General features: G+C 44.9%; 1 protein-coding gene across 4 annotated transcripts; it reads left to right on the top strand.

The window, feature by feature from the left end:
- The first annotated feature begins 960 nt into the window (after nt 1-960).
- RAPSN (receptor associated protein of the synapse) lies at nt 961-16336 on the top strand. 4 transcript variants are annotated; one of them, XM_064714535.1, is made up of 8 exons: nt 961-1176; nt 3895-4233; nt 5459-5617; nt 5941-6039; nt 6136-6258; nt 14548-14601; nt 15164-15363; nt 16121-16336. In XM_064714535.1, the coding sequence occupies exons 1-8, from the start codon at nt 961-963 to the stop codon at nt 16191-16193; spliced, it is 1263 nt and encodes a 420-aa protein (XP_064570605.1). In that variant the 3' UTR covers nt 16194-16336. The 4 variants fall into 4 exon arrangements, with proteins under 4 accessions (XP_064570605.1, XP_064570606.1, XP_064570608.1 ...); XM_064714536.1 differs by having other exon boundaries at nt 985-1176; nt 4042-4233; XM_064714538.1 differs by having other exon boundaries at nt 985-1176; nt 3895-4074.
- Nucleotides 16337-16363: the final 27 nt, after the last annotated feature.

Below are 16363 nucleotides of genomic sequence, written 5' to 3'. Positions count from 1 at the left end.
ATGCAGAACTTAAGCAGTGCCATTGAGAACTTCTGTTGGAAACTTTTGGAGGACTGCCACACTCATCTGATGACAGGGAGCAACACTCAGTCAAGAACTTAGGTTTTCAGCATGGTTAGCTCTTTGTCTAAAATTAGGAAGTCAGAGGTGTATTTGCAGCAAATCTGTGACAGTGCCAACCTATGTCCATAAAAACAGTCCATGATGCCAACCGGGGTCCTCAAAAGGGAGGCTGCTTTCCTACCTAGCAAAGTATCAAGTACATTGTTGCAAGTGTAACACTGCACGTGTGTACACACTGAAGTTGCCTTGTTCACACCTGACTTTTAAGACATATATTTTTCCTACTCTATCATTCTACCTGAATCTGCTTCCTCCCAAGCTAGCCCACCACCAGCAGTGCTTGTCTAAGGAGATGGCCAGAGAGGAAAGAAACAGCCGAGGCATCCCGAGGCTGTGACTGCAGCCAATTGTCTCTCCCTGGGGTATTTATAAGCTGCATACCGGCGGGCAGGGGTGGGCAGTTGGCACCGTGACCTTGGGAGCTGGGGAGCCTGACTAGAATTCCTGGGAGCCACGTGAGCTGGACTGGCAGGAGCAGCTGCAGCCAATGGGGAGGAGACCAGCACTGGCTGTTCAGATTGAGTTTCACTCCTGTGGCTTGAGATTTTTCTCTTTCTCTCCCTGTCGTGCTTTTGCTCTTTGTTTACGGGATTGGACAGACGAATGCACTGATGGAGCCCTAGCAAGAAAGGTGTTTGCCTAGTGGATTTGGGATTCTGCCTTCAGTGCTGAGCAACCACTTCTTGCCATTGCCTACCACAGCTCCAGCCCCCTGACATGGCTGGGCTCTCATGGCTCTGGGCCCTCTGAGCACACAACCCGCCCTCTTCTAGGGGGGCATTTTATGTTGTGCTCTCTTGTAAGCACATCCTTTTTGCTGTCCTTAGAGATTAGTGTATGAGGCTTTTTAATCCATGGGAGATGGGTCAGGACCAGACAAAGCAACAGATAGAGAAAGGACTCCATCTTTACCAGTCTAATCAGACCGAAAAGGCCCTGCGAGTCTGGATGAGGGTTTTGGAGAAGTCTGCGGATCCTGCTGGCAGGTTTCGGGTTTTGGGTTGCCTCATCACTGCTCATGCAGAGATGGGCAGATACAAAGACATGCTGAAGGTAAGGTGAACTGGAGATGAATGCATGCCATTGTGTTGCAGCCGTGATGGAACGTGGCTGGAGATCAGAACCTGAAGTGGGGGGTGTTCTGTGTGTAACAGAAAATACCAGCTGTTGTGTGCATGTTCTGGGCTGCTGTGATCACTGTGCTCACCAAGAGCTGCAGCTCACAAGATACACAGGATATGATTTTTCACTGGGTCTGGTTCATCAGGATTCCTGGGTTATTTAAGTTCTCTAGTTTTTCATGGGAAGCTGTCTTGATTATTTCCCACATACAGGCACACCATGTTATCAGGCTACAGGAGCAGGTATGAGAACAGAGCCTTTGTCCACTACAAAGGCATTTGTACATTTTGTATGTCAGCACAAAAGGAGAACTCAAAGTGGATTCTGTAGAATAAGTATCGTTCTTGTGGAGACATGTCTGTTCTCTTGTTCAGCTTCTGGCTGATATCTAAAATAGATCTTATACTGGGGTTTTCTAATTGCAATTATTTGTTTGCTAGGGGGCTGAACAAGAGGGAAAAGAAGATGCTGTTTTGGTGAGGTAATTGAGACATCCCAGATGTCTTAAAATTGAGGTCAGAGAGCAGCTTCCAATTGCCAGGACAGTATAGAAGAAAGGAGGAAGGATGTAGGGCTTGATGGAAGAGTGGTAAAAAGCAGCTGAAGTTATGTTTCAAGCACATGAGCATAAACAGTTTAATTAAATGAACAAAAAGAAGCCGATATGTGGATCTGAGAAGTAAGAGGATGTGTACAGAGAGCAGCAGGCAGCATTTGGGAGGGCAGCTCAAGAATCTGTAAGACAAGGCAAGAGAGTGTTGTAATAGTCTTAAGAAACTACCCCAGCCTGAAATAGGGTCTTACTAAAGGGCTTTGATATCCTTGTCCTGCTGTTTTGGGTTGCCTCTTACTAGACTGACCATCATTCAGCATTTAGAACTAAATGTGAAAGGGATGTCTACATCTCATTGAAAAGATTTTGGTAGCTCTGTTTGGAATTGGAGCGAGGAGAGGGGAACACCTCACTGATAAAGCCATGCATATGTCAAAGCCCTATATTGAAACCAAATACTTAAGATGAAGAAGAAAGGAGAGATATTAATACACCTGGAAAACATTTGAAGACAAAGAATTTTGTTAAGTGGTATGAAATTACGTGCTGGCAAAAACAACAGATTGACTGGAGAAGAAAGAAGAGAAAAAGGGTAAGATGTAGCTACCTGAAGCAAATACTGAAGACTTCATGGGGAAAAAATAAAAGGTAAAGGAGTGAGCTTAGTATACCCAAACATAATTCTTTACCTGAGAAGAGAACAGAAAGTGGGATCAGAGAAGGTGAATTTTAGTTCTTCACAGCATTAGGAAGGAGAAATGGCTTCAGTCAAACTGAAGATTTTACAGAGCAACTGGTCAAAGGATAGAGAAAGGAGAACTTCAGCAATAAGCCATTGAGAGAGGAAATATCAGGAGAAAATGAGTCAAAATTAAAGGCATGAAATAAAAAGTGATTTAAGAAGGCCTGTGATGCTCAACCTCTTCTGAAGAGGAAAAATTACTACACACCAAGAGAAGAGGCTGTGGCAACTAGGAAATACTGAAGAACTTGTGCAAAATTAAGGGAATGTGGAGAAGCATGAGCTAGCATGCACCACTGTGTCCACATAGGAGCTTCCCTAAACTGTAATGGGAACTGAGAAGATGATTACAAACCCAACATACACAGTTTATGATTGGTGATGTTTGGGGGTTTTGTTTGGGGCTTTTTGTGGTTTTGTTTTGTTGTTTTTGGGGTGGGGGGGTTGTGTGTGGTTTTCTGTTGCTGTTGTTGGGGTTTTTTTGTTTTGGTTTGGGGTTTTTTGTTGATGTTCTAGTAGCCTAAATTATTATGTGTAGCCGCGATATAAAAAGGAAGTAATTGATTCCTTTGGAATTTGCCATCTATAATCCTGATAATGTCTAATGAACATTGCCACCTTTGCTATCAGCTACTGATACTGATTCAAGCCAGCTTGAATGCTTGTGCTTGCTTCATCACAGAACATAAAGAGTTACTGCTTAGAAGAGTTTGCAGCTAGAAAGAGACTTCATTGAAGAGAACAGTATGCAACAAATCCTGGAGGTTATAGAACCAAGACTGTCAAGATCAAGACTGCAATTTATTAGCAGAAAATTCCTTAAAAAAGTAGCTTACTTTTTTCTATTAATAGAAAAATGTATATTTTATATACACTAATAGATATATTAGATATATAATAGATATATAATGGATATTATTATATATACTATTAATATACTATAGTATATTAATAGAAAAAAGAATATTTTAATAGCTTAGGAATTCCAGAGAAAGTGGGATACATTACAATGAGTGGAAGAAAACAGAACTGCATTGTGTCAGATGTTTCCTGCTTCACCAGCTTGCCTTTAGGGCCATTTAACAGCTGTTTTCCCCTTACAGCCAGCCTAGTTCATCTTCCCTGCCCTGAAACTGTGTGAAGAGAGGGAGAGGTTTCTTCTGAGTCTTCATCGGCCTTTTAAGCCACCAGATAACTGCTCAGTGCATACAATGCTTCTCCATGTGCTGATGGCCTTGTCTGCCCTGCTCAGAGATAAGACTCTTTCTCCAGCACAGGGTGCTACTCTGTGGGTGCTTGAGCTGTATTTAAATAAACTACACACTTTTGTAAACACTATCTTCTCTACTTAAAGTTTGCAGTGGTCCAGATTGACACAGCACGGGAGCTGGAAGACCCAGATTTCCTTACAGAGAGCTACCTGAACCTGGCTCGCAGCAATGAGAAACTCTGTGAATTCCAGAAAACCATCTCCTACTGTAAGACGTGCCTCAACATGCAGGGTACCACTGTGAGCATGCAGCTGAATGGCCAGGTGAGCCTCAGCATGGGCAATGCCTTCTTGGGCCTCAGCATTTTCCAGAAGGCTTTGGAGTGCTTTGAGAAAGCTTTACGCTACGCACACAACAACGACGACAAGATGCTGGAGTGTCGAGTCTGCTGCAGCCTCGGGAACTTCTACACCCAGATAAAGGTACAGTCACCTAAGGGACAGGAGGGTGGGTGTCCCTCAGATTCAGGGAAGCACTGGAAATCACGTGAATTTCAGCCTTTGTCTTTCCTATAGGAAGTGCTGAGAGAGCACTGTAAGCTAAAATCCCTTTGTAAAATCCAAATGGAGTACTCCCCTCCACAGTAAGGATGGGGGGATTAGTGTCATGTTTACACAGCACGGCAGAAGCAGCTGTGAATATGTGTGTTGAAAAGATCAAACTTAGCTTCAAAGAAGATCAGATCAGAGACACAGGGCTGGCAGCCAAAACTCATGGACTCTCTGTTTCTACCACTATTGTAGGCAAATAGCTGCCAGCAAGCTGTAGGTAAAACCAGGCAGGGACTGAGCACAGGGGTGATTTGCCAGTTCTAACTTCTAGTACAAACAGCAAAAAGTAGGTTTTTCTTACAAAGTCCTGATTTCTTCACTCATAGAAGATCATCACATGAAGTGTGGTGACCAAAAATAAAGAAAATAACATTGTGCTGAGCACTTTTCAGATGTGAAATAAGAAGGGAGAAAGAAAATTTGAGAATCTGTGGTTTCCTTTCTGCACTGTGGAGAATTAAAAAAAAAAGAAAAATTTTTCACTTCTGCGGTCTTATATAACTTACTTGAAAATGGTTTTAGATATTAAGATAAGTTTTACGTAATTATTGTAAAATAAGATTTATTTCTAACATGCTTTTAATGCAAAAAAAAAAGATGTTTAAAATGTATTATTACTTTTTGTGAATTTGATGAGGCCAGGAGTCTTAGTTCCTCTTTCCTGCAATGATGGATAATGAGCTTCTTGGAGATCCAAACTCACCATTTAGAGAAAATGAAGGCTACATGTAGATGTTACAAATAAAGATGATGTAAGAGCAGAGAAAGTTTTCAGCCTTTGCTTATAGAGGAGGGTAAATGGTTCCTGCAGAATAAAGTTATGGCATACTACATAAAATTCATTTGCTGGGTCATTGCCCCATTGTCTAGAACGCAGAGAATAATAAGGATTCAGTATATGGCAATTCCATCTTTCACAATTTGATATCCACCAAAATACTGCACACACGGAAGAGGAGCAGCATGAGTTTAAACATGTGCAGAAATCTGGTAACTGTTGCAGTGTTAGTAAGTGAAAAATAGCTGGCCTTTTTCCTTCTCTCCTTTTTGCTTTATTTTTGCTGTGACTGCTGTCTGTGTGCTTGTTGCCTTACAGGACTATGAGAAAGCCCTGTTTTTCCCCTGCAAAGCTGCTGAGCTGGTGAATGACTACGGGAAGGGCTGGAGCCTGAAGTACCGCGCCATGAGCCAGTACCACATGGCCGTGGCTTATCGGAAGCTGGGGCGCCTGGCGGACGCCATGGATTGCTGCGAGGTACGGGGCAGGGGCACAGCTGGGGGCTCTGCCAGGGCATCCTGCCATGCCCCGCTGCGAGAGAGACCCTGCCACTCACACGTGACTGCAGATCTTCCTGCTGCCTGCCAGTCTCAGAGCTGTAGTTTCTGTAGCCAGAGGGCTTCAAAATTTGGGTCTATGAATGGTCCTTGGTTAGGAACATGTGAAAAATATTTTCCTTGCCTTAAAAGATGGTGCCATTTCTTTGGAGCTGAGCTTCTAGTGGCTAGAGTCCAAAGTCCCAGCCTTGCTGTTTTGAACAGGAACAGGCTGTTCTACTGACCAGAGGCAATTTCTTGCAGGAGTCCATGAAGATTGCCCTGCAGCACGGTGACCGGCCGCTGCAAGCACTGTGTCTGCTCTGCTTTGCAGATATCCATCGCAGTCGCAGGGACGTGCAGGTACAGCTCCTTCCTGCCAGGAACGATGGGAGGAGTAGCAAGAGGGCATGAAAAGAGTTCATAGCAAAACATTTGCTTTCCTCCCTGTGTCTGCAGACAGCCTTTCCTCGGTATGACTCTTCCATGAGCATCATGACAGAGATTGGGAACCGCCTGGGCCTGGTGCAGGTGCTGCTAGGAGTGACTAAGTGCTGGATGATCCAAAAGGAGCTGGACAAGGTCAGTTACAAACTTGGCTCTACAGAGGTTTGTAGGACAAGACTAGAGCACAGTCTTGTACTGCACAGTTCAGAAGAGGGTACAGTTCAGAAGAGACCTGTACCCCCTTGGTTCTACCAACAGGGTCTGTTGCTGGTAGAGTTACATTTCTCTGAATGGTCTCTCTCAGCTAGGGATTTGTTACTAAAGGTAGGAACATGCATTCTGAGTCAGACTGCTAAGTTACAGAATTGCCTCATTAGTCAATCCTGATGACTTTTAAGCTCTATGCTGAGAAACCAGCACTGGAGGAAGGAAGCCTTATGCTCTGAAATAGATTCCCCTGCCTACTTTTTAGTTCTATGACTAAGCTCATTGATGTGCTAATGATGTTTAGACAGCTCTACAGCTCCACCATGTGCTTTGCAGGCAAATGTGGCATAAAATTCTTGGAGAAACTTTGATGGTCTGATGTGAAACAGGAATGAGAGCAGGAATTTATTTGGGGATAGATAACCAGTCAAGATAGAACAAGGGGGTGAAGTTACTTATACTAAAAAGGCGTAGACAGTGTGTATGTGTGTTAAAATCCAGACTGCACTAGATGCAGCACATTGCATAGCAGGAACGTTATTCAGCCACAGAATTAAATGCTCAAAGTTTAGCCCTGAACTAGCTCTGAACAACTGTACACAGTGCCACATCAAGATGCAGGTTGGGTCTAAATATGATGAAATTTTGCTCTTATCACACATATTGAGACACCAAGAATTTTAGCTCAAATGAAGCAACCCAGACATCAGTATGTCCAGCTAGACAGGTTCAGGGTGCCGTCAGCATCAGAGTGCCTCCATCAGTGAATCAGTTGGGTGAGACACACTGAGCAATCTCAGGAAGTAACCACCGTGTTTGTTAGCAATGGGAAGAGAAACTGGACTTGAAAAGCTAGCTCAGTATCAAAAGAACGGGACAGGACACAGCAGGTAGGCCTCTGCAGGAGACAATATTCAGAGCACTCATCAAACTCTTCCATTCACTGATTCTATCTCCAGCCACTGTCTGATATCAAGCAGCTCTCACTTGTGAGAACATGATGCGGGCTTTGCACAGAATTCTAATCTCACCAAATCCCACAGAAGAAGAAAGTGGAGGAATCTTGTATTCTGTTCCAGGCAATAGAGGGAAGTCTGCCCTGCTGGGTCAGGGACCTTATGTCTGTTGACCAAATGTGACTTCCTTAGGTGTCACATCCCTGAATATTCACCCAAGCCCGTTCTTCAACTTGGCAGGCCCAGTTTCCATTTCTCATGCTACTCATCCCTGTATCAGTTACTTAATAAAGCAATTTGCTAACTTTCCACTTGCAGATTCCCTGGTTTTGCTCAAGCTTCTTTCATCTTCCCAGTCTCTTTCACCAGTTAGTCCATTTCATTTGTGTGTAATATAATCAGTGCTATTTCAGATCCTCCAAAGCTGCTCACAGCTTGCTTGCCCTCATTCTTGTGCAGTCCAAGATAAACTGTCCCCTAGACTTTTCAACATCCTTTCCCTTAGTCCACACATTTCACTTTGATTCTTGTTCACAATCATTAATTTCAGGAGCTTTCAGTACACAGTCTTCCTAAGCACAGTTCTCAGTTATGTTCTCCCTGCTGGCCTTCAGTTCCTGCTTCCCTCTCCTACATTTCCTTATCCTAGGCTGTTGCTGCCACCACAAGTCTAATGCCATCTCCTCTGCATTCACAGCACATTTTTGCATCTCATCTGGTCCTCTCCTCCTACAACAGCAGTAATGCCAAATTATAGGGTAGAAATTTTATAATGTTCCTCCTGAAAACTACTGCATCACAAGGGAGACCTCTTCTTCCCCTTGGAAAAATAGCAAGCAGATCTCAATAGCTCTGGAAAAGAGAGACTAATTATCAGAACAGCAAGGAACACTGTGACATCTAGGTGAAAGTAGGGAGTTGTCGCAGTCGAGGCGGTCACGACATAAAGCAGAGACCACAAGTAGTCTCAGTTGGTAACACTTGGCAACAGTTTATTAATGAAAATGGCTGATCTTTTATACACTTTCCAGTTGTTTACCCTTCTTCTACCTTAGCTATTGGCCACAATAATTCAATATCATACCATTGGTGAAAAGTTACTCTGACTCCACCTAACTTTCTAAAATCGCTTCGTCCAGCTGCAGAATGCTCTTATCTTCTTTCTCTCGATCTCCTTGGTTACGGCCTTGGAGAAAGCTCCTTATCAGCTTCTTCTTCTTCTTACTTCTTGCTCCTTTAGCTAACAGGCCCGCTGCTAGCCCCTTCCACAATTCCCCCTTTTTTGTTTTTGAACTGTAAATACAGCTGCTATGGATTTTTGCAGGGCCCTTTGCAAAAACCCAAGCAGAGAGGGGACACACAAAATCACAATCACAACCATCAACAAAATTCCCACTCTTAATACAATTGTTCCTGTCCTTCATCCATCTTCAAGTACCGATATATGGTCTTAGCCAGTGTCATCCGCACGCTCTGCTTCAGCTGCAGAACCATCGATCCTGTCCTTTCCCACACGCTCTAGGTAAGGTTTGACACAGCGAGCAGGAACCCATCGAGGACCATTATCTGTCAAAACACAAGCATAACCCCTTCCCCAGGTTATCAGTTCCACTGGACCAGACCATATACCAGTAATCAAATCCTTGACCCATACCTTGACATTTCTATGGAAATTTGGTTGCTTAGAATTCAAAGAAGAAAAATGGCAAAAGATTGGAGATAACTGTGAGTCAGGTAGGGGACGCAAGAAGTTTAACACATAAACAGCTTTATCTAATCTCACTTGAGGTGGCTCCTGTTGCATTCCCCTTTTGTTTTTGAACCTGACGTTTAAGAAGTCCGTGAGCTCTTTCAATAATTGCTTGGCCCGTGGGGACATGTGGAATACCTGTTGAATGCTCAATGCCCAAGCACGAAAGAATGCTTGCATTTTGTGCGAAGCATATGCTGGGCCGTTATCTGTTTTTACATGACACGGAACACCTAGAATAGAAAAGGCATGATAAAAATGACGAATAGCATCTCAAGTTTTTTCTCCTGTGAATGCTGAAGCAACCATTGCATGAGAAAAAGTATCAACTGTAACATGAATACACTTAAAGCGACCAAATTCTGGCATGATTATTTTGAAAGCACCATTCGAAATACCACTGTTGTACAGGTATCACAATGGTCACAGGGTCCTGTCCCAAAATCTCATGACAACGCCTGCGACCTTTGATGATAATATCTGCAAAAAGCTCATAAAGTCCTGGAGCTGTTTTCCGAGATCTGAAAGATAAATATATCCATTCCAGAATATGCAACTGGTCTTCCCAATTATCATTCCATTGACACAGTATTCCACATGGTATTTCATGGTCCTTCAAAATAAACAATTGAACATCAACAGAGGGATCTATCCTGTTAACAAATTTGTGTGCTAGGGCTAATTCAACTTCTTCTAGGGTCTTTTTTGCTGCTGAGGTCAATTGCCTCTCATCAGTAGAGGAAGTGATGCATGAAAGCAAATCAAACAATGGCTGCATCTGATGATTAGTTATGCCTAAATATGATCGAATCCAACCTATTAAACCAACCAATTTCTGTACATCAGTAGCAGTTTTAACATCAATGTCTAACTTTACAGGTTGAGGCATAACTTGAGTGTTGGTCAGCAACATACCTAGGTATTTCCAAGGCATGTGTTCCTGCACTTTCTCTGGAGCAATGATCAAACCAAAGGCTTTCAAATTTGTCACAGCACATTGTCTAAGAGCTGACAACTGTTGCTTGTTGTCAGATGCCAACAAGATATCATCCATGTAATGATAGCAGTAGCAGTTTTTAAATTGCTCCCGCACTTTTGACAAGGCCTGTGCCACAAACCATTGACAAATAGTTGGCGAATTTTTCATGCCTTGTGGGAGTACCTTCCATTGATATCTTTTATCAGGTTCCGCATGATTTATAGAAGGCACCGTAAAAGCGAATTTTTCTTTGTCCTGCTCAGCCAATGGAATAGTGAAGAAACAATCTTTTAGATCAATGACAACTATTTGCCATTCCTGTGGAATCATCGTGGGTGTAGGAAGGCCTGGTTGCAAAGCTCCCATTGTTGCCATTACAGCATTTATCTGCCGTAAATCATGTAAAAGTCTCCATTTTCCCGATTTCTTTTTTATTACAAAAACAGGGGTTTCCAGGGACTGAATGATTCCTCAATGTGTCCTGCTTGCAATTGTTCTGTAACTAATTCTTGCAGGGCAGTAAGCTTTTCAGTAGTCAGGGGCCACTGGCGAACCCGGACAGGCTTATCTGTCAACCATGTCAGGGGTACAACTGGACGTTCATTGCCCTGCAACACAGTGGCCCCCATTAAAAATCCGTAGTAATTTTGACACCCCATTGAGATAAACAATCTCGTCCCCACAAACTTTGAGGAGCATCGGCAACATAGGGTCTGATGTTAGCTTGTTGGCCATCAGGATGTTTTACATTAATTACAATGGCTGACAGGCCACCTGTTGTAGCACCACCCAATCCCAGGAGTCCAAAACTTGCACGAGTAAGAGGCCAGGATTGAGGCCAGCAAAGTCGTGAGAGTATTGTGACATCTGCTCCAGTGTCAATCAAACCTGTTACTGATATAGTTCCTGGATAACATCCACTGGCGGTGAGAGTGCATGTCTTTTCTGGACGGCTCTCTGTTACTTTCTCAGTCCAAAACACTTGAGGTTCTCCTGTCGATCCAAAGCTTCCTGTGCCGCGACTTCGGTCCACTGTATTTGGAACAGAACTCACAAAAGGTACAAGTTGAGCAATACAAGTTCCTTTCTGAATAGTAACAGGAGGGTCATCAATGGATACCATAGCATGAATCTGCCCTAAATAATCAGCATCAATAAGCCCTAGATGCACATGAATACCTCTAAGTGTAGTACTTGATCTCCCTATCAAAAACGCACTCAATCCCCGTCCTATCGGACCATAGGCATCAAGAGGCACTTTACATATTTCTTTTGTTAAAATGGTTACTGTGTCAGCGGTGGGTATATCAATCCCTGCGGACCCGCTTGTTGCCCCTGAGAATTGTTCGCAAATGGGTAGCTTTGCAGGGCTGGGAAGACCCGCACTTGCTGTTGTGGTTGTTGGGGTATTTGTTTCCCCACGCGCCCCTTCGCGCTCCTCTTTGGGTTTCCCGGCAATAGCTGACCATTTGCATGATATTTACTCCTGCATTGCTTAGCATAGTGCCCAGATTTAGCACAACGGTTGCATACAACATCGCTGCTTGCACTTGGCCTAAATGTTGTTTTCCGGACAGTACACTGTGACTTTACGTGCCCTTGTTGTCCACAATTATAACACTTTGCTGAAGGTCTTAACACTGCAGCAAGAGCTGCCATTTTATGTTCAACTGAACCAACTTTTGAGCAAGCAGTAACCATTTCAGACAAGGTGGGTTCCCCAGGCAAAGTGTCAATAATCTTTCTGCAGTCTGGGTTTGCATTTTCTTTAGCCAATTGTACACACAATTTCTCTTGCAAAGTTTCATCATCTACCAGTTTCTCAATGGCGGCAGCAAGTTTTTCTGCAAACTGCAAAAATGGTTCTCTCGTCCCTTGTTGTATAGTAACATATTTCTGCTTTGGAGCTGCCATTTCCATTGTTTTAGTTAAGGCAGTCATGCCAATTTGCTGAGCTTGTGCCAAAATCGAAGGATCCCACCTTGCCTGTAAATCTGGATTAGCAAAAGGCCCAGAGCCCAGTAGGGCATCAACACCCACAGCATGACGAGGGTCATGTTGAGGCAACTGCATATTTGTTAAAGCCGTGCGCTCAGCCACTTGCCTCCAAGTTTCTTGAAATACACCATATTGTACTGGCTGGAATAGAATTGTAGCAAGATGAGTGATATCATAAGGTGCAAGCAAATCTGCATTAATCACACGTATTAACTGCATTACCTCTAAGGAATTAATACCATACTGAGCTACTTTTGATTGGAGGTCTTGCACAACCCTCCAGGCGAAGATGTGATGACTGTCATTCTGTCCTGCTCCAGGAGCTGCTTTGAAAACTGGAAAAGCCATAGGGTTATCACAAGCAACATTTGCATTGGCACTGTTCTCCTGAGGTACTCTTGGAGCACCTAACCTTTCTATGATGTCCCAATTCTTTTCTTCAACTGCTTTCCTCCTAACAAATTCCCAAAACTCCTGAGGGTGTCGAGGAAGCACAGTGACTTGGCATGGAGACAAAGTCCATGGGGCAGTAAGGCTAGAGCTCTTAGAAGATGAAGGGACCAGAGCTCCTTGCCCCAACACAGGTGTTACTGCAGGAGACTCATCACTTGACTCGCTGTTGCTGTCACTGTCAGGTAAAGGAGGATACATCCTTGCAGGTTGTCCAAGCATCTCAGAGGGGAGCGGGGGGGCGGACGGCTGGACCAGAGAGGAGGGAAGCGGGGGGGCAGATGGCTGGGTTTTTCTCTCTGCTAGAGACATTTCAGCTAACTGGCGTAGCGGTGTAGTATATACAGGCACCATCGCGAGCTGCTGCGCAGGTGTGAGATAAGGAGGCTTAGGGGTCTGATAAGAAGAGGCTAGGGCAGGTTGCCCAGAAGTTTTGGCAGCTTTCCCAGAAGCCTTGGCAGCTTTCCAGAAGCTTTGGCAGCGTGCCAGGTAACTCCCATGGTGCCCGAACTTTCTTCACCAAGTTCCCCATCAGAGCCCCCTTCTACCTCAGAGGCCCCCTCTGCCTCAGCCCCCCCGTCAGGTTCTGTTATCAGCCCCGACTCTTCGTCCGCATCTTGCTCCGTTTCTCTCTCTACTTTCCATTCTTTTAAAGCCTCAAAGAGCGAGTTCCAGGTTACTGCTAAATCAACAGCTGTTTTATCTCCCGCTCGAATAACTTGACTCAGTCTGTCCCCGACTTTCTTCCATGCCTTAACACTAAATGCTGTGTCGGGATCAGTGCCAAAATTCTGTGATTTAGCCCACAGCAATATATTACGAAGCGCATAGTCTGACGTATTAATTCCCTTATTTCTTAACAAAACTTTCCAGGTAGACAAAACACTTTCTTCCTCTTTAGATAAATTTTGTCCCATTATTACTAGTTGGTGGCTCACCTACTTCCAGGTGTCTTGATTGGAGGGAATCAGGTCCGGACCTCCTTGTGGCTTCCACCTGCCACTCTCAGCTGCACCAACGCCGCCTCCCCCACTACGTCCCAGTGGGTCACGGTTGCCAATTGCTAGGACCCCGTATGGGCCCCCACCGACTATGTTCTTATCACGTCGGCGTCACCAAAATGTCGCAGTCGAGGCGGTCACGACATAAAGCAGAGACCACAAGTAGTCTCAGTTGGTAACACTTGGCAACAGTTTATTAATGAAAATGGCTGATCTTTTATACACTTTCCAGTTGTTTACCCTTCTTCTACCTTAGCTATTGGCCACAATAATTCAATATCATACCATTGGTGAAAAGTTACTCTGACTCCACCTAACTTTCTAAAATCGCTTCGTCCAGCTGCAGAATGCTCTTATCTTCTTTCTCTCGATCTCCTTGGTTACGGCCTTGGAGAAAGCTCCTTATCAGCTTCTTCTTCTTCTTACTTCTTGCTCCTTTAGCTAACAGGCCCGCTGCTAGCCCCTTCCACAGGGAGTCATTTGGTATGACAGCTGCTATGCTAAATATTTCCTTCAGATTTTAAAAATGGATAGCAGAACACTCCTACATCACACCATGTGTAAGTAAGGCAAGGTGGATATATGAACAGCAAGGAAAAAATGGATAAGTGGGGTGCATTGGGGCTGGTGATCCCTTTCCTCACCTCTGGTACAAGTGAAATTGAAGTTGCCCAACAATTATTGAGCCTGCAAGGTAGGATGGGGACAAGGCTTGCTTTGCCATCCCAGCCCCAAATGAGCATGTGGGACTGAGTTTAAATAAGTCTGTATTCTGTCTGCTTGGGGACCAGCCTCTGCCAACACTGACACTGAGTGTCTGTGACAGAAATGTAGCTCTTGCATTACTTGTGGTCCTTCAGAAACCAGCTTTTTCTTACGGATTAACTTTTGGTAGGGGAGGGAAATCTGCCCTCCCAAAAAAAGCTTTTTTGATTCTCCAGTGTTACAGGGATACTTGTTAATCCAAATTTTACTCTGTACTTCTTTACCTCTTTTTTTTAAATAATTCTAATAGGACATTCATAAAAGCCTGGTTTTCATATATTTGGCTGAGAACTAACAACCAGTGCTCTCAATTCACAGGCTCTGGAAAGCATTGAAAAGGCACAGGAGCTGGCAGAGGGACTAGGGAACAAGGTAGGATCCTTTTCAGCATTCTTCATAGTCTTGTGTCAGGCAATATAAGATGTCAAACATTGAAGGCCTGTCGTTGCTCATTAGCATTCCTATTAACCAGTGAGTGTTTGAGATTTGCTTTGTCACTAAGTGTTTGGTTGTGGGCAGTTGCACAGATAATCATCAGTATGCAAGTCTGAAAAATGAGTGAGGAGTCACAATGGGATAGGCAAAGGAGAATGAGAAGCAGTGGAAATGGGGTGTGAAACAGACAGAGAACTAGAGAATTAGAAGTCTCTTCTTGAAAAACATTTTTGCCCTGAGCAGCTGAACTGTGTGCTGGCTGGAGGCAAAGGAAAGTGATGTATGTCAGGGGTAGCTCAGCGAAACCATGAGTGGAAGAGCTGCTGAGTGTCTCAAACCTGGTGTTACCTTTTGTGACACAAAGAAGAAAGGTTAATGACAGCAATTGTTGAGGCCTGCTGATGTTTCTCCAGCTGGCTGATGGGGCTGTGGTGTTCCCACTCCTGTTTCTGGTCTGTGTTCATCCTGTTGCTCACTTGTTTCTGTCCTTCACCTGCAGCTCGGCCTGCTGAAGCTCCACTGCCTGTGTGAAAGGATCTATCGCACGAAGGAGCAGCAGCAAGAATTGCGTGACCACGTAGTGAAGTTCCATGAATGTGTGGAGGAGATGGAGCTGTACTGCGGCATGTGTGGAGAGTCCATTGGGGAGAAAAACAACCAGCTCCAGGCACTACCTTGCTCCCATTTCTTCCATTTGAAGTAATTAGCTGGAAGCACTAAAATTATTATCATTACATTAGTCATAGAAAAGAGCTGCTTAAGCCCACAGCAGTCCTATGCACACTGTTCCCCAGGTCTTTGTCTTCATCCTGCCTTGCAGGATCCCCTTGCAGGGCTAAGAGTCTCACAGCCTTGGAGGGTGAGATTTAGCCATCACACTCCCACTTGTCCTCTAAATAATTATTTACTGATGTCCTCACTTTGTAGGTGGTCAGCCCAGTTCACAAATTCTTATTTGACTCCTCCTGGGGAATCAGTTCTTTATTCCCAGGGGCAGTTTGGCTTTTTCCCACGTCCCCTCACTTTCTCCTTTGGCTAGTGGCAAAGAGAAGTGAAGTTGCTCAGACTGTTATTATGCTACTGCCATGAAAGAAGTTAGCTGCACCATCATTTTACTGTACAAAAAACCATGAGTGTTACAAAACACTCTGAAAACTAATCAGGAAACTAAGAATTTAATAACGAAGTTTCACACTGATACCAGAATTAGCATCAAACTACTGGGCAGTGAGACATGTCCGATGAGCTCTGGGGACTTGTCTCCAGCAGTACAGAACAGACTTTTGTACAGGAATTTGCCCAAGTGCCTCCCTGGAAGGGTCGGGGGGAGATGTGGTCCCTGCCGGTGGCGGGAGGGCCACGGGGAACAGCTCTGAGGTGTACGAGAGCCGCGGAGCCGCCCCGGGGGAGCCTCCGGCCGCGAAGCCGCCCCCGACCCGACCTCCTCCCGTTGCAGGTGCCTGCAGACCAACGGGACCCGCGGCTGCCCCAACTGCCGCCGCTTGTCGGTGAAGCCCGGCTACGTCTGACCGCCCGGGCCCGGCGGGGACTGACGGAGCCGCTCCCGGGCCCCCTCGGGCTGTGCCTGGCGGGGCCCTCCTCGCCTCCCCTGCGCGGGGCCGCCTCGCAGCTCGGCCCCACTCCCCCGCCCTTCCCCTCGCTGCCATGTACGGGCACTGGCTGTAATAAAGGCTTTCTC

The sequence above is a fragment of the Zonotrichia leucophrys genome, chromosome 5 (assembly GCF_028769735.1).
Source record: "Zonotrichia leucophrys gambelii isolate GWCS_2022_RI chromosome 5, RI_Zleu_2.0, whole genome shotgun sequence".
NCBI lineage: Eukaryota > Metazoa > Chordata > Aves > Passeriformes > Passerellidae > Zonotrichia > Zonotrichia leucophrys.
This window is presented reverse-complemented; position numbering and strand designations above follow the sequence as displayed.